The 18554-nt window shown below is 39.3% G+C and overlaps 1 protein-coding gene across 7 annotated transcripts in view; it reads right to left on the bottom strand.

Moving 5' to 3' along the window:
* Positions 1-11293: 11293 nt before the first annotated feature.
* Positions 11294-18554, bottom strand: part of PPARGC1A (PPARG coactivator 1 alpha) — a 654387-nt gene continuing 647126 nt past the window's right edge. For all 7 annotated transcript variants that reach the window (XM_086705322.1, XM_025921412.2, XM_086705321.1 and 4 more), the window contains one exon: positions 11294-15367. In XM_086705322.1, the coding sequence (XP_086561448.1) occupies positions 15264-15367 (104 nt within the window). In that variant the 3' untranslated portion in view covers positions 11294-15263. The remainder of the gene's footprint in view (positions 15368-18554) is intronic.

Below are 18554 nucleotides of genomic sequence, written 5' to 3'. Positions count from 1 at the left end.
TTTTAGAATTGGAAGCTATCTACCCCCTTTGCTTTGAGATGTGGTCAGTGGGGCTGGGAGAGATAAAGGGTATTGGCAAGGTGCATATAGCTGACTAATACTAAAGCCAGAACTAACACCCAGAGATTCTAGTCCAACTGATGCCAGGGTTTTGGTTTCTTTGTTTTTGTTTTTGTTTCCCTTAGTCTATCTGGAATAGTGTAGGAGGACTAAAAAATGTTGATTGAAAAAGTATTCTTTGGAACTCAGATTTCATTACAAATTTCCATGTTTTGAAAGGCATCTCAATTGTCACTGAGAAGGGATGTGAATGTGCTCATTGTCTGCCAGGTTCTTTGACACAGATCAGGAAATATCATATCAACCCCACAAAATGGACTTAATTTTCCCACTTTTTATTGAGGAAACTGAAGCTAAGAGATGTAAAGAAATAAATTTCCTGGGATCACGTGGGGGAAAGAAGACAGTTATTTCACTGTCCCACTGTTCTCATTACTTGCCAACTTCTTGATCAGAGCTGACTCCATATTCAAACTCGACAGAAGGGACAATTTTAGAGGGGCACACAATAATAATAAAAGGGGGAGGCTAGGTTGATTTAAAACTGTTGTTCTCTGTACTGGGGGACTGAGATGAATTCTACAGTGGAGCCATAGCTTTGGGGAAATTAGCAATATCTTTCAAGAAATGCCAATAACTGAGAACCAACTTCAGAGTTATTAGTTGGTGCTTTGCTCCTTCAGAGCAAGTCTATCAATGTGCAGAGGACTCAGCCTCTTCTGTTGGAAATGAGTTAATGTAGTCAAAATATGACATGCTATTTTTATTTCTTACCCGGATCAGCCATACTCTAACAATGCATTTCAAAGCACTGCTGATGGAAGCTCCACCTGAAACCTGTTCTCGCAGATAAGTATCTTCATCCCATTCATCCTTTCAAGAAAAAGAAATCTTACTGCACGGCAGCATTTTCATCTGCTTTGGTTTCTACCAGAGATAAATTGTGCCTGCTACAACCTAATTAATATCAGTCACCTGGAAAGCAGAAATTGGGAGACAACAGGCTTCTCTTTCTTGATAAACAGATTGCTGGGGAAGGGATGCACATGAATGTGACAATTCATTTGGCCATGGAAATAGGAGAAATGAGACTTTTGGGACAGATACTTGGAAGGCATGAGGAAATCTCTTTCGGCTTCATCCACCTTCAGATCACGTGAGGCTTTTGCACTAAGTTTCGAGCTTCCCGGAGTCCTCATATTCAGCAGAAATTCTAGGCCCCTAGAAAGGTTGCCCTAAAGCTGTAACCAGACTGTTAATGACCAAATACTTGGAAAACTGGCTCTGGGGACTGAGGAGGGCACCTGTTGGAAGGAGCACTGGGTGTTGCATGGAAACCAATTTGACAATAAATTTCATATTAAAAAAAATTAACAAAAAAAAAAAAAAGGAAAACTGGCCCTGTATTCCTTTCATTAGCAGCCCCCTTGCCTGACCCAAGTTCTCTCTTGGGTAAAGAACCCAAAAGCCTGGCCTCCATAGTATGTAATGCAAGGAATCCAGTATCAGAACCAAGCAGCTAGAAAAGAAGAGCAAATGATGTTTAGAAGCAAGAAGCAGCAGACAGCTTCCCCAGAGCTACCCCGTGGGAGGAGATGTCCTAAAGTGCTGAGAAAAGACGGTTGTTTTGCGTGGACCAAGTGGAACAAGTTCATCCCAACTACCCTCAAATGAAGATATCACATCTTTGTCCTAGCAAAACCGTTGTGTCAGGAGGTGGTTCTCTGAGCCATGAGAGGGCAAATGCCACCATATGAGTATTCCTTACACCCAATTTGCTACAGAAGGCTTGAGGGATCATTTTCCCATCTCAAGAATCATAAATTGCCATTTTTACAGGAGTCTCAGAAGAATGATACTCCAGAAATGCTTCATAGCCACAGAATTTGGGGATTAGTTTAGCTAAACATGAAAATTCACACCCATCCCTCCGTCCAGTCAGTATCCTCATAAACCCAAAGGGCAAAACAAAGGTAAATTAATAAATTAAAATATGATATTGTCATGGCTGTGATAGATGTGGATGTAGAAGACAAAAACGAGCCAGTTCTACAAATCTGGGGTAGGAGGTGGGGATAGGTCTGAAGGGTTTTTATCGAGACAGCAACACTTGAACTGAGTCAAGGAAATACGGCAAGAGTTCATAGGCAGAGTGGGGAACTCTAGAATGCTTTCAATTCTAGAGAGACCTGGGGAAAAGATTGTTGTACTACTTCTACTTCTGCCATTGCCCAGTTCTACATATCAAGGTCAACTCAGGCAGTAAAGATCCCATAGAGACTTCACTGTCCAGCCCCCTTTTCTTAGTGGATTTGTTTCCATAGATCTTGGGACATTTCCTAGTTATATGCTCATGACACTGTAATAAATCCACTGGATTACAAATTACTCAAGACAGGATCTCTCATTAACTCATTTTTTTCCACTTTGGTGACTGAAACAGTGTCTGGGACAGAGCAGGTATTTTGCTGGCATTTGTCAATACAGTACATGTCTCTACACTTGATTAAGAATTTCTGAAAGATAGGAACTATATGATTCATCCCTTTTAGATCTAGTACAATACTCAAAGTAGATGTTCAATAACTTTAATGAATGAAAAAATAAGTGAAAAGGAAAGTTCTTAGGCATTGAGAATATAAATACTACATCTTCTTGGAGCCCACTCAAACTTCAATGTGAAAGTGAAGTCAATGACACACCCACTATATGTCCTTTTTCTGATCGCCCAGTGTCATTGTCTTTCCTGCCTTTCTCCAGTCAGTGAGGGCTTGGGTACCCAGATTTGTTCACTTTGGCTCTAACACACCTTGAAATTATCTGAGCAACAGTGGGCTAGAACTGGTAACGTCTCTGGTTCATTGGCTTACATCATTTTTGTTATTTATTATCATTTTATCTTTTCAGTTTTATTTTAAATTTTTAAAATATGTGAATCACCAAATGTTGATTATTTGTAAGAATTATGTGTAAGTCACCCATGGAAGAGATATTTTGTGGGAAGGAAACCTGTACACGGACCTCACAACTCCCACTATGGGTGCAGCTGCCTGATCTTTAATGAGACTGATTCTGCCTCCTGTTCTGGCCACACCTGACTGGTCAGTCAATATCCCTGTTGTCCTAACGGACTCAATTTCTTCTGTAAGAGTTTGTTATTGTCACTGTATTGCTGGTTCATGTTCTGATATTGTATGGCGCTCAGCAACCGGTAGCATAAGTGATGTAACTGCAGCCTGTTCTAACTCAGGCTCTACCGTTGCATGACCTGAAGCCAGGAACTTAGCTTCTGTGACCCAAGCATCTTTGTATGTGTCCTTGAAGATCCTCATCGTGATGCTAGTTCTAGAATCCTTTGAGTTTTATTATCTTAGTGAGAATCCGTGAAGACAACAGGGATGGAATTTCACTCTAACAAGTAGGTTTCCTTTAGAAGGGAGAGGGGTGACCTTGGAAGGATGGAAAAATTGCCACGGATCTTGTATAACCTATTAACAATGATTCGTTAAGCTGCCAAGAGGTTCACAGCCTATCTATGCCTATAAAACAACCTATTCAATCCCAACCATTGGTTTGATCTATGCAGAGGGTTGGAAAATGCAAAGCAACAGAAAACTCTGGAATTGGAATGTCATCCATATATTTGTTGGGTGATGGGAGAGACATGAAGGAGCAGGGACAGATCAGATCAGGGAGTAGTGTCTTCTGCATCCAGACTTACTTCAGAACTACCTCCTTTTTGAATTTAAACATCCATTGGTTGTATATAGCAGTCCTAAATACAGAAAGGTCACCTCAGGGAGAAACATGCCCTCCAAACAGAGTCTAGAACCAAGTTCTAGACAGATTCTTCCAGAATAAAATTCTTCATTTCTTCTATAAATCACAGCCTCTTTTCAACAATTCCTTTCTTACTTGGCTCATGAAATGAATCACAAAGAGATTATTTTCTTGGCAAAATGGTAGGAAAACCCTAATGCAGACAGTTCCCCTTCTGATTGCAGTCTGACTTCCCCTTATTGAATATTACATCAAGTAGTGGGTCAGGGGTTTCAAAGGAGAGCTCAGCAAAAGGAGACAAAAAAAAAAGCCCACAAAATTTTTCAAGGTACCTACTGCAGAGTTATCAGGTCATAGATCTAAATGTCAGCACTGTATGCCTGATTTGCACATTTCAAACCGATTTGTTTTTTTTTTTTTTTTCATTTTTATCTGCACGCCTGAAGTACTCAGGAATACTGAAACAATTTAGAATCATATTTAGTTTGCAACAGTTCAATTAACTTAAGTGCTAAAACATGCTCCCCAGCTGGTAACTAGTTTAATCGGTTACTATTACAAGAAATAATTTTTTCGGTGCCGGGGCTCCCCGATGTCCTCTCTGAGAGGGCATGGCCATTCACAGGTATGTGGGAATGGGAAGGTTAGGAGTCTGGCAAAAATCTCTGACTTAGCAGAGAAGAAAAAAAAAATCAAAGAATCCATTCTCCTATAAAAAACAAAACAGAACAAAAACCTAGGCATGGGTTTTCATCTTCTGCTGTGATTTTATGACCTCCTGTTTCTCTGGAATAAGTTTATAACCACTCAATAAGCAAGATGAGGGTATGGACCAAGGGTCGAAGATTTTTAAAGATATTGCATAAATGCACTTAACCATGAGCCAAAGTGATAAATAGGAAACCAAGATGAATGTCAGAAACACTGTGAAGAATGATTAGCTGGGACAGTTGGAGCAGCTGCTAAGGCAACTCCAAACACCTGGAAAGAAGGATTTCCTTCTGGCTTACACCAGGGCTGAATTGTTCTAATTGCATTTGCATTAAAAGGCACCACTGGCAAATTGCAAAAAGGATACATACAGTACAGTAGAAAAACATTATGTAAATTTTCAAAAGACACACAATAATACTGCATCTTAATTTTGGATATATGGAAATGCAGTTAAAAGAGAAAGAAATGGATGGGGAATGACACACACCAACCACAGGAGATGGGTCACTACTGAGAGGGGAAGGAGATGGGTATGTGATTTGTTTCAAGAGAGATTTTAAGCATACAAGGCAACATGTTAAGATCTTATAAATCAAGGAAGTGGATATACAGGGCTCTATTTCATTATTTTATGACCTGATGCTTGTTTGAAATATTTTATAATTAAAGCCATTTTTTACAAGAGTCACTGACAACACCTGTTTTGTAGCCATTGTTGGTCATTTCACGAACATTTGTATCTCACCATGGAGACCACAAACCCTGGACTATTCAGGGTTCATAGAATTCCAAAGACTGATCAACCACTCTCTTTCCCATTACATGATCTTAACTGACCTCGTTGAGCTTGACAACTGAGTTGGAGATGGAGCCCAGATATTGCCGTATTGGAAACTGTATTGGAAACCGAGCCCTCTTCTCTACTATTGGTGCTAGATGCAACGAGAACACTACCCCAAAAAGACCACCCATAAACTGGGACTGTGAGTGTCTAGTGATTGATTTCCATGGTAATCCTCAGACCCAACTGTAGAAAGGTTAGCTCTGTAGAGACAAATCCAGGTGAATATATCTGAGAAATTTTGAGGAGGCCCTCTGCCACGAACAGCTGATAGTCAAGATAACAATGACCATGACCACAGGAATGAGGAAGCATCCGGTTAAAGGGTAACTTGTCAATATGCCTATTGTTTCTTATACATCCCAGCCTAAACCAGAAACTTTTAAATAGTGTTTGTAAAATCATAAAGAGCTCTAACATAATTGGTTTTGTTATTGAATGCCTAAGTGGTAATAGTGTGCCAACTTAAACCTCCAAATCCATTTTAATGTAGGGAGGAAGTCTACTTTTTTTCCTTTTAAGTTGGCTACCAGTCCTTTTAAATCAGGTTGTGTACTATGGTGTCACAGCCCTGTGTTAGTTTTTTCCATTAAGTATGAGGATCTCTGACCTTAACCTTCACAGAAATTTGTTACACAGTAATAGATATTCCAGAAAACACACACACACACACACACACACACACACACACACACACAAAGGTCCTGGCAAGAGGGTCCCGCTGTTGCTATTAGTAAACAGACATTTTATTTTTCTTTTACTATATTTCCAGCTAGAATGTAGGGTAGGGTCCCTATCTAATTCTCCTTTTGCTCTTAGAACCTCATGTGGATTCTGGCCAATTCGAAGAGTTTGATGAATGGATGCAATATGTGCTAAATTTGGCTTCAACCAGATGGTAACAACAGCCCTACCCCAACTTTTCAGTGACCTCCAATGCAAAATATTTTCTTCTGGGCATTTAGATTTTATTTGTCGAGGCATTGTATGTAGTAAGATGGTCAATGAAGTAAGTTTTGGGGTGAACTGGACTTCGCTCAGATCTTGGCAGTCCCTTAACTTCTTTACATCGCCCTTTCCTCATGTATGTGATGGGAACAGTTGTATATCTACTTCATTCTTCAGTTTGGAGGACCAATTAAGAAAATTCGCATAAAGAGCTAAGCAAAGTGACGAGGAGATAATAATCTTATAATAAATGTTAGCTAATCATATTATGGTCATCATCATCTTCGTGCTTTAATCACCCCTGAGTCTACTGGACTTTCAAATGGAGGATGGCTTTTCCTATTGGTCTTCTCACTGCAACAGGAAGATTTGTCTAATTTAAAATGAAGATGTTAGGGGAAACTGGCCAGATTAAGTACCACCATCACAGCCGAAGTGGAATTACTGTGAAACAAGGAAAGCAGATGCGTTGCTGAGAGCCGATTCTAAGAAAGGAAGTCTCCAGGTTGATCCAGTTTCCAAATGGAGTTGATGAGGCTAAGTTTTTGAGAGCGTGAAAAAAATGAAATAATATTTGTAAATCACCCCAATGCCAGAGTTTAAATGTCTCCACAGTGTCTAACAGATAAGACTTTTTGAAGGGGTTCAACGTTCACCTTCAAAATGCTGAAAGTCTGAGAAGGTTCCTTGTCTCAGATGGCTATGGGAGGGTAAAACTGAATAAATCAGAAGAAAAAAGGGGATCTTCCTCAATGAATTATTGGGATGTGAAAAGCATTGTTTACTGCATGCACATAGGGGCATCTTTTTATCCTTCCACAAAATTAAAGGTGAAAATTTCCATCCAAAAACCTGGCTATGGAAATCCCTAAAAGCCTTCCACCAATCCAGTAGCTGAGGCAATAGGCAGGATTTCAATCAACTCCTCAGAACAACATCAGGTCAGTGAAGGCCAACTGCTGTGTAGCTGACACACAGCCACGCACACACATGGAACAAGCATTGTCAAGTCCATTATCTTCTTCACAACTCTACTGCCTCAGCTGTACAATTGCCTCTTTTGTTTATAGAATCCCATGGAATGGGTTGGCATGAAAAGCAAATAAGAAACCATGAGGAATCTTTGCCCAAACCTTGTTTTGTACCCAAAGTTCCAATGTGTTTGGTTAACCTTCTATTTATTTCTTGTCTTTTCACCAGCTGACCTTTCTAGTCTTCGTCTTTGCCATGGCAGAAGGTGGCTCAGTGAGACTCTCGTACCATGTGACAAAGAAACTCTTATGGGCTCTCTATGAATTGTTTCATTCATCAGGTGCATTCACTGGTGCTCCTTTGTATGGCCACCAAACCTGCCATTAAAACTTGGAAAATGTCATTTTCCAATACACAGGTACTTCTAATCTTTAGACACTGAGGCAAACAGTGGGCAGTGACCGCCAGTTTTTACATTTCCTCCAGTTATTTTCCTGTTGGACGGTCTGAACGGCAGTTTGGATTGCTGACCCTGGGAAAGGTACCTTATTGAATAGGGATCAGGATGTTTTTCCCATGTAGCCAGATAACTGGAGGAAAATTAGGCCATGCGTTGAACTTGATCATTAAGTTACGTGACATGAAAGTAATATGGTGACATCACATACTGTGTGGCCAGTTTACTAACTTAAGCTGCTCTAGGAAGTAATTGATCCTTATTCCCTGATAGGGTACACATATTCCTGCCAACAAATAGTAAAATGCTCATGGGCGGGGCAATACCTCTATGCATTATGAAACACTAATCACTTTATTAAAGGATATAGCAATCAAGCTGAAAATGGTCTAAATGGTTAAACCAGGAACAAGCATGGTCTCACTGTCCTTCAAGTCTTTCAGCACACTGAGAATCTCAGTAGGAATAGGCAAGAGGCCTTGTTGGAAGTGAAGTGAGAGAGCAATGGTATGAATGAAGACAGGATGTGATTTTCAACAACACAGAAGTCAATCAAAGGAAAGTACCGGTGAATTCCCTTAAATGACCTGCTGGAGGGTATTGTGCGGTAACTATATTACTATAGCTACTTTTTTCCCCCATCAATTAGTATTGTTAGAGAGAAGCTTGACTATGGAGTTCCTAACAGCAGCAAAAATAAATTCCCTCCAATTAAGTAGTCTAATAAGCTATTTAGGATTTTACCACTTAACATTCTTTCCTTCCCATTTAATTTCGGCTTTCACTTGGATGTCATCTTGTTGAAAATCCATCACAGAAAACTATGTGGGGAGAAAAGATAATGTTGCTAAGTGCCCCTGATGTTCAAAAACGAGCGGAAGCACAATATTTTTTCTAAATCACCCCAGGATTTTTCCTAATAATTCAGCATCTTCCTCCTAGAAATTAATATATGAAAATATATGAAAATGGTCAATATGCAGATTCAAATATCACACCAGCTACTTGTCTTCAGTAAGTGCTATATGCATAAATTTGGAACAATATAATATTCTAAGGTTCCTTGATTATAATAATGCCTTGGTGTGCATATGTGCATGTATAATTATGCTCATTTAATTTAATCATGAAAATATTATAGGATCATTTGGTTTTCTCCTCTAAAAGTTCTCTCACTTTTTTCAATTAATTAATTCCACTTTGCCCCTGCTAGAAGTCAGCTGACGGTAAGTAATGGTTTTTGAGCTAACAGGAATATGGCCACATTTCTAGGGAATGATGGGTAGAAAAGAGGCATATGGGAAGGTGATGGCCTCTTTAGCATACATCCCAGTCATGGAATGATGATAAGCTTTTCAGTGGAACCTGATCCTAGAAATACTCACATTTTATGATCATTTCTTCCTGCAAGTTTCCAGTGTCCCCCAAACGCTGAGAATTTGCCCAGGGGCAGTCACCTGATTACAACAGAAGAGTCAGCTCATGTGACCCTCACATTCCACATGCTTGACTGGAGTGGAGCTTTGGGGACTTTGCAGAATTACTAGAATCACGTGGGATATATTGAAAGGAACGAGGAGGTGGAGGACATTGAACTTAACCGTGCATTAGAACAGATAATGCCTCTGTAAGTAGAATGAAACAGACCATTCTGAAAGGGAAGAAACGTGGCATAAAGGCCATCTCATACTATCCTTCCCCCATCAAGACATCTTGTTTCCGTTCTCGCCGAAAAACTGTGTCTCTTCTCCCCAACGTGTTAACAGAGACCAATGAAAAGAAATAGGCTGCTTTGTGCCCATCAATAGAATCTATATAGCATCTTTTCCCCCAGGGATTAATTCAGCTTTTGATTAAATCTTTCTGAGATTTAAATCATGATGTTACAAACCTCCAAGGAACTCCTCTATGAGTTGTGACCTTCTTTATTACTCTCTGCTGTTTGATAAAGTACGAAGATTGATTTATAATGGCGTATAATGTGTTTGAAAACAAGGAATGGCAACAGGAATTGCAAAATACGAGATTAATACAAAGTAAATATTGCGAAAAGGATGCTTTGGTTAAAATATTCTATAATTAATGCTGAGTTACAACTGTGTAGCTCGTAACACTAGTGTCAAATGAGTATACTAATGTTGGGGCTGTAAATTATATCCAATGATTAGCTAAATAATCCTACAACGGAGAGAAAACCGGCAATGCTGAAAAAGAATTTTGAATATCACATTGTACAGTTTAGGCAGATTTCGTTTAGAGGACTTCTGCATTGAGACAAGCTCCCTTTAAGTAAGCCATTCATATTCAGCGCTCATTTCTTTTTATCAGCCTAATTTTGGTCCCAATAATTGTTTTTGCCATTCGTGTCATCAAGGATGGGAGTGATTTAATGTTTTGAGGACAACATGAAAAAGAAATCTTTTGTTTTGAAGCACAACATCCTCATATCAGACCAGCGGCTACTACTGCTGCTTCTGCAAATTCCCTCTTTACTCTCCACAGGTTTTGAAGGGTAAAAAGTTAACCTTTAAACCCTTTAAGAGAAATACTTGCATTATTCTAATGTCCTTGCTGGGTCCAGCCAGAAGATTGAAAATGTCGTATACAATTTAAGCATCAACCGAGACGGGTCAGAATCTGAGGGTGATCTACCGAATCTCCAGGAGTGCTTCATGCCCACGGTTGTCGATGAGGATGGTATTTGGGTTAGATAATGGCAATTTTTATTTTCTATTTTGCTAACGTGACTGGCAAATCTTAGAGTGGCATAAAATAGAAATAATGGGCAGCGCTTCTTGTGTTATTCGGCAGGTTCCAATGTACTGTTTCCAAGAATTACACACACTTTTTTGCTCTAGGAGACGGAGGGGGGCGAGGGCTGGGATATATTTAGCCACCTTCCCCCCAGTGCCCCAATGTTTAGGGTGGGTCTTGCAATGCAGGTGGCTGGGACCGGGGACGACCATCTGAAATCAGGAGAGGACAGAGCCCTAATAAGTGTGCCCTCTGTCATCTCTGTCATCAGGACCACCAGTCACCTGCGAGGCACAGCGGACAGACATCCTGACGGCAAGCTGTGTCAGCGGCTATCGGCTCGTCCCATATTTAACCTGATGACTTACATATGATGGGGGCTGCGTCCTGTTAACAAGTCTTCGAAACGTGTTCCGTCCACGGAATTGCTTCCTAAGCTGAATATTCAGCAGGTTTCTCACTAGGGGCAATGGCTTGTACTCAGGAAGACACAATTTCTGTACAAAAACAGAGGCAATCCATTTCATAAAGTCTCACGTCACTGCTCATGATAGAAAGCACTTCTGCCTCTGCCATTTGAAAGAAGAGAAGGTAAAACACGGAAGGTCTACGTTACCTTACAGCTGAAATCCATCCATGAATATGGAAAAGCGGGGAGAAAGGGAGGGAGATCCAGAGAGGAAATAGAATAATAATAAGCGAGTAATGGGTACCGATCTGAGAAACATGCCAGGAGTTTGGTTACAATAAATAAGAAAAGCAGAAGGAGATTTGAAACATTCGTTTCCCTTTATTAGCTCAGTGAGGCTGATGTGTACTGCACATTTAAAAAAAATCACAGGAATTTTCATACAATGAATAAAACCACAACAATACATGTAGAATCGGCAGGTGGAAAAAAGAAAAAAAAAAAAAAAGAAAGAAAAAAAAAAAAAAAGCCCGGCAAGGGCTGAACTAATCGCTCACTTACCCTCTTCAGCATAGTTCAACCAACAGTGTTACACTTTCACCTACAAATCTTAAAGTAGCTCCATCAAATCAGCAGTTCACATTATTGAAAATGTCTGTCACATAGGTACAAATTTAGAATCATCACATTATATTACATGGCTATTCTAGGTCATCTATAGATCAGGTCTTAGACTACAGTGATTGAAGTTCTCGTTACAGCCATCGAAAAAGGACACATAATCATTACCTACTGTAAGCTCACATCTAAAGGCATGAAAAGGTTTCCTTTTTTCAACTGACCCAACCACACACCCCAATAGTGCAAAGTTCCCTCTCTGCTGCTTTGAATGTTGACAGCCCAACCGCGTTGTTCTCGGAGTCGTTTAGCAAAAATTGATTTGGTTGCACTGGAAGAATTATTCTGCTACATCTCTTTAAAAAAAAAAAAAAAGGAAGAAAAAAAAAAGCCCACATCTCTAAAGCACCGGTTCGGTTCCCAAAACTGTAGATGTGGTACTTACCACAGCAAGAAGGCAATGGCCCGCGGTCATCTAAAAATCCTACAGATCTATGCTGAAATTTGCCTCCAGTGATGATGGTGTGCATGTGTTCATTGGAAAGATTCTCTCCAAAAAAAAATTACAAATAAAAGTAAGAGGAACACAGTTTACATTTTGATGGCCTACCCACAGGGTCTGCATAAGATACAAAAAGCTCTACTCGGACGGTTTAGTGATTCTCTTTTTTGCACTAATTTTAGATGCAATTTGAAGTCCGTGGAGGAAAACTATCTTCATGGTAACAATATTTGTCAGGCCAGAGTGGGGATAAATTAAGCCTCAACGTGAAATCTGTAGTGTTGTCTTTTTGAAAAGTAAGAAAAGAAACCAAGTATTTGACTCATGTCAACAATCCAGGGCAAAAAGGAGAATGTATTTAAAATTGGATCACAAAAATTTAAAGGCAAAATAGAGAACGCATCTGGTCCTTGAACACATAATATGATTTACTAAATATTGATTTCTTAAAAATAATTTATTGCTCTTAATAGTCTTTTTTTTATTATTATTATTCTACAACAGAAGATACTCAAAATTCCGAAAGAAAGACTGTAAACTTTAGTTTGGCGTTCACACAGAGTTAAAATATCTGCATTTAACCTACAGAACAACAAGAATTAGGCAGATTAAAGATGTGTTACTGCCGTAACGCAGAACCTGTGAACAAGTTCTTTGATTTCATATATTTTTTTTTTATTGCTTTCTATCTACTTAGAAATAAGAAGCCAAAAAATCAAGCAAGCATCCGACAGGACAGACAGTGGATTCACTCAGAACACAATATGCTGGTGATAAATGAATACAGCTATCAAAATTAGCTGCATTGGCCTGGGGGTGAAATCCGTTCTCTAAGATTGTGTTGGGCGAGAGAAAGGAAAAGAACGATTAAGTAGTAGGTGTATCACATCTTCCAGAAAAGTCATGTCGGCCAAACTGTAATCGAATCTCAATTTAGAAACTTGAATACACACTCCAAACTTTCCTGACTTCCTTTCCAGGGGCTCCGCACTCAGATGAAATCCTGATGCTCAAAATGGAGGTTTTTCTGAAGTTTTTATTGAATTTAGCAGAAGCAATGTCATCAAGAACAACATCATGGTCACGTGAGAGGCCAAGCTAGTGCAAGTAGAAACACCGCTTCTGCAAAAGCTGAATTTTCCAAATGAAACATTTCAACTGCAACCTGACAGTCGCCATGCATCCTAGGTAGAAAATTTCCACTGGCTTTATTATTTTCATCCCCTCATAATTTATAATAAATAGGCTATCTGCAACTGATAAATATGTCTCTTTAGTAAACAAAGGAATGAAACATCAGTATTTATACAGGATGCGTAACTGTAAAAAATACAGATAAATACCATCATCATACTCTGCCAAGGGAAAGAGATACTGGCTTCAAGAATAGTCTTCAGACACACATTAATTATTGTAAAAATCATACTGTAATTATTACCTCAGCATTTTGTATCAAATTAAAATCACAAAAATTAAAACGAAACAGCATTTTAAAAAGATTTCTGACCTCTAGTTTCAAAACTACTGTTGATAGAGAAAATAAAAACATTTCTTAATGGTTACCCATTGAGAGACTTTACATAAAATCATGATATCTCCTAGAAAAATTTTAGATGAGAAAATTTCATTCCCCTAACAAATCCAGTGTATAAAACTTCAAAGGAAAACAAGCAACAAGAAAATGTGGAAAAATATCGCGTAAGTGGTTAATACCTTTGGGGGGGGCTGGGGTATTTCTTGACAAGATGCTCAGATTGACGCTCACGTAAGAAGGGATGGATGTGCGTAAAGCATCATTTTGTTGTTGCACTTGACGGACACACACACTGTCTTTTTTGTTTTTTACAATCAAATATATATAAGCGGTAAGTTCAGCTTCTAAATATGTTAGTGTACAATAATTGTATCACCTCATAATTACATTTGAATATTCTTGATTAAGAAAAATTTAGCAGTTTTGAAAAGAAGGCTGCATTTACAGTGCATAGCTGTAACAAAAAAGAACATCGTTGTATAGTATACACACAAAATAAAAATACTCCATTTAACATCTGTAAATACTTCACTACATCAGAGAATGTAGCAATGACACTATCTGAACACATACCAGAGAGTTCTACCCAACTCTCCTCAGTAATGTAACACCGTGCCCGCTCCTCAGAAAGAACCACTGAATAAGCCGCGCGCTCGACCATTTACAAGGCTTTTGAAATTTGCAGTGGAAGATCAACATGTGGGACATTTACATGGGTGTCAGGATAGAGGATGAACTACAGAAACTTCAAAATGTTAGGAAAGTTTAGCATTCTGGCGCCCGCAGTATCCTCTCCCACCCAGACTCCATGGCAAAAGGAAAAAGAGAAGAAAAAGAAAGAGAGGGAGAAAGGAGGAGGGAGAGAGGAAAGACAGGGGGAGGGGACGGGGAGAGAGAGGGAGGGGGGAAGAGAGAGAGAGAGAGAGAGAGAGAGAAAGGATATTAGTTCTACCGAAACTGTGGTTTCTTCGGGATTGTCAGATAACCATTACATTACGAGAGAAAGCTTGCTTCAAGTTGATTTTGCACTTTCTTAAAAAACAGAGTACGGAGGTTGATGCCCAGACATCGGTGGCTGTCATTTTAGGGTGGTTTGTGGTCGGTTGGTTAGTTTGCTTTCCTTTTGAATTTATGCATTTTTTTTTCTTTTTGAATAGAGTATGAACATTTTGAAGTTCTAGGTTTTACGTGCGTCTTCATGGAACTGCTGCCATTTGAAGCGAATCGCCCGGGCACACTCTGGTCACGTGCCCCCAGTCCCCACCTGTACACACAGACTTCCCCCACACCAGCCGTGCGCATGCGCGCACACCCACGCCCATACACCCGCACCCACGCACACACCCGCGCGCGCAAACACACACACACACACACACACACACACACACACACACACTCCGTCACCAAGAGACTCCAGGGAAAGCAAAGCTGACACCCATGAATAAACGTGCTTACTGGATATCCTTCCTGTCTCTTGCCTCTTCAGCAGCTGTGTTCATGTAAACCATTGTTGTTGTTGTTCTTGTTGTATTGTTGTTGTTTTGTTTTGTTTTTATACAGAGAGTGTAAAGTAGGAGAAATTCCTAAGTATGACTTGCAATAGTCAGTTAGGGAAGGACGCGCTGTCCCGTGAGGTATTCACCGTCCCTCTGTCATCTTCAGCCAGGGAACATGTTACCTGCGCAAGCTTCTCTGAGCTTCTTTCAGTAAACTATCAAAATCCAGAGAGTCATACTTGCTCTTGGTGGAAGCAGGGTCAAAGTCATCTGAGTTTGAATCTGCAAGAAACCCAAGCTAGGTTAGAGACACCCTTTGCCAAGTGTCATTAACTCAATCATCCAATTCAAGATTACCTGATTCAAACACAACTTGTCCAGTTAAAAAAAATATACCCAACTTTTGTCGGTATATCTATATCTATATCTATATCTATATCTATATCTATATCTAGATAGATATATTGCCATAAATATCAATATTGATATTAATTGATATAAATATAATTGACATCAACATCAATATTGATGTAAATTTATATAAGTACATATTTGCAGAGGGTATATACACCCAATATTTTATCGGCATACTATTGATACATATATATAATTTACATAATAATTTATGAATAATATATCAGTATACTTATACTTTATTGGCATGCTATTGATATATATAATTCACATAATAATTTATGAATAATATATCAGTATACTTATGAATTTATATATATAATTATATATAATACATAAAAATAAGTATTTAAAATACACATATATTTGCAGAGGGTAAGGGGTGGGAAGCATTCAAAACACTCATTTATTGACTCATTTTAGTCTTAAACAATCCTAGAGATAATCAGAACAAACTTAGTATTTCTATTCAATAGCAACACATTCAATCAATATACTTTAAAAAAAAACCATGTCCTGCCCCCTTTCTGGCATGTTAAATGACTTACCCAAGGTTCCTCGACAACTTAGGTGGACAGGTAAGAGTAGAAGCTGGAATTAACTTCCCTATCCAATAGGATGGATTTCACAGAGCATAAAAGCCAGGAGAGTGGGCAGGAGGGAGAATCATTAGAATTTCACCCATTCGCCACCTGACTGCTCCCCTTTGAGGCAGGAGGGACATATGATCCATTGATCTATTCCAGTACCTTGGGGAAACCCCAGCAATAGTGGCACAAATTATGCCCACATGAGAAGGTTCAGGGAAACACTTCAGGTCCAGAGAAGGTAAAGTCAACCTCTTTACCCAAGAATACGAGAGGAAAAATTCACAGGTAAGAATAAAACCACGGTCTTCTTTGAATTCCTACACTAGTCCAAGTCAGCTTTTGTGAAGAGTTCCACATACTTCACATAGCCCTTAACAAAACTGTCATGTTCCAGCAGCAATGGGTGTGAAATGAAATTCTGATTCTAAATATTTCTGATTTTCCTCCACTGACATTTATAAAAAAGTCAGATATTTCTTGCCGGTCTTGCAAATGAGGAAAAGCTATCTTGGAGACAGAATAGGAAGCCTCTTCTTGCAAATGAACTCATTCATTTGAAAGCACTTATTTGCAGGGAAAACAAGACCTCTCTGGGAAACATTAACAACCCTACTAAAATATGAACCCTTGTATGTTTTATCCAGAATAAGTTACAAAATAGAAATGTCCGAAGTGACAGAGAGTGTAAGAGTAGATAATGTGGAGGCATACTCATTGACCTCACAAGCTGTTCTGCTGAAAAGGTTGCAATCCCTCAAGCTCTCCAGTACCAGGCTGATTTCCCCTCCTCGCTTCGAGCTCCTTTAACCATCTCAGACTTAAAGGCAAGGAAATTCCTTCACTTTTGTTTTTCCTTTCACTCTTACCATCCCTTGTATTTACTGACGTTTTGTCAATCCAGTTTTTCCAGGTAAGAACAGCAATTGCAGTCGGCCGGACATAAAAGAAAGGGGAAAAAATCGCTCCTCACTAAAATCTCCAGGAGTCAATTCTTAAATCACACTGGCTCCCACCCTTCTCTTCATAGCCTGATGAGCAGTTGGCTCGTATCACTAAAGCCTCACGACCAGCGGTTGTTCCAATCAAAGTCTTTCTTGTAGAAACACACACACACACACACACACACACACACACACACACACGAAGTCCTGCTCGTGGCTTGACATTAACTTGAAATCAGAATTCCACTTGCATTACAAATAAAGTTAGACGAGCTCCCTGATGGCCGGACTCTGTGGCATTAAGGTCATCACTGAAACATCAAGAGCACACATACATATCTTTCCTGAAGGAAATTCTGAGAAGACTTAAAATATCTTAACTTTGGGTCACTCTACATCAAACCCAGAGTTTCAGGGTTTCCATATTTTCGTTAGCAAAAGATGCTTCAAAACCGTGGCTCTCAAGAGTTTCTTCACTATGAAACGTGCTGGCTGATATTCACATAGATGGAATCACTTATACGGGCATACTATGTCACACTACGGGCATCTGCAAACTCTTTGTCATCGCATGAATACAGAACGTGGTTACGTACAATTCCTGAGAAAATAACATCGACAACACCTCTTTGTTGCCACTAAAGAAGGATGTTGCAACACAACTAAGACATAATAAAAGTTTTACGGGAATAACCCCAAAGCCACTCTAGTTATTAAAAATAAATAAGTTGTTACAAATAATGATACCGTATAAATAGAAACACATCGTGTTACAACGGTATTCCTACCGCCTAGAAAACTTTTGGCACAAAGGAGGTACTAAAATGAATATTTTTTGAATGAATGTATTAATCTTGAATGCCAGCATACTAAAAAAAAAAAAAGTGGTTGAAAATATTTGTGTTGGGATCTTGGGATGATGTACCAATTAATGCCAAGGGTATATATAAAGTTATGGATATATTCAAGATGCTGATAATGTAATACATTTTTTGAGTTAATAATTTGTGATGGATATGTTATTTATTTTATTTTTCTTAGTATAAGTTTTATGCGAAAACTAATTCCTGATGAGCAAATTATTATATTCCTTTTTATACCTTTTTTTAATGTTTATTTTTGAGAGAGACAGAGACAGAGTGCGAGCAGGGCAGGGGCAGAAAGAGAGGGAGACACAGAATCTGAAGCAGGCTCCGAGCTGTCAACACAGAGCCCGATGCAGAGCTCAAACTCACCAACAGGGAGCTAGGAACCTGAGCCGCAGTCAGGTGCTCGACCAGCTGAGCCACCCGGGCACCCCAAATTATTATATTCTTAATACTGACCCATCCTTCTCTTCTGGTCCTACAGTCCTAATTTAATTTCTATCTTTCCTCTTCAAGATTTTTCATCGAGGTCTTTCAGAAAGATCCATCTGGTTACAAGACAGTAAACAGACAGACTCACAGATTACAGATTCATGGAAACCAGGCCTAAATCCTGGCTTGACCTCGGTAACTTTGATTGTCCCTTTAAACTCTTGAG

This window comes from Puma concolor, chromosome B1, assembly GCF_028749965.1.
Source record: "Puma concolor isolate L17-30 chromosome B1, mPumCon1.1.hap2, whole genome shotgun sequence".
In the NCBI taxonomy this organism is placed as follows: Eukaryota; Metazoa; Chordata; class Mammalia; order Carnivora; family Felidae; genus Puma; species Puma concolor.
The sequence above is the reverse complement of the archived record's forward strand: the minus strand, read 5'-3'. Positions and strand labels throughout refer to the sequence as shown.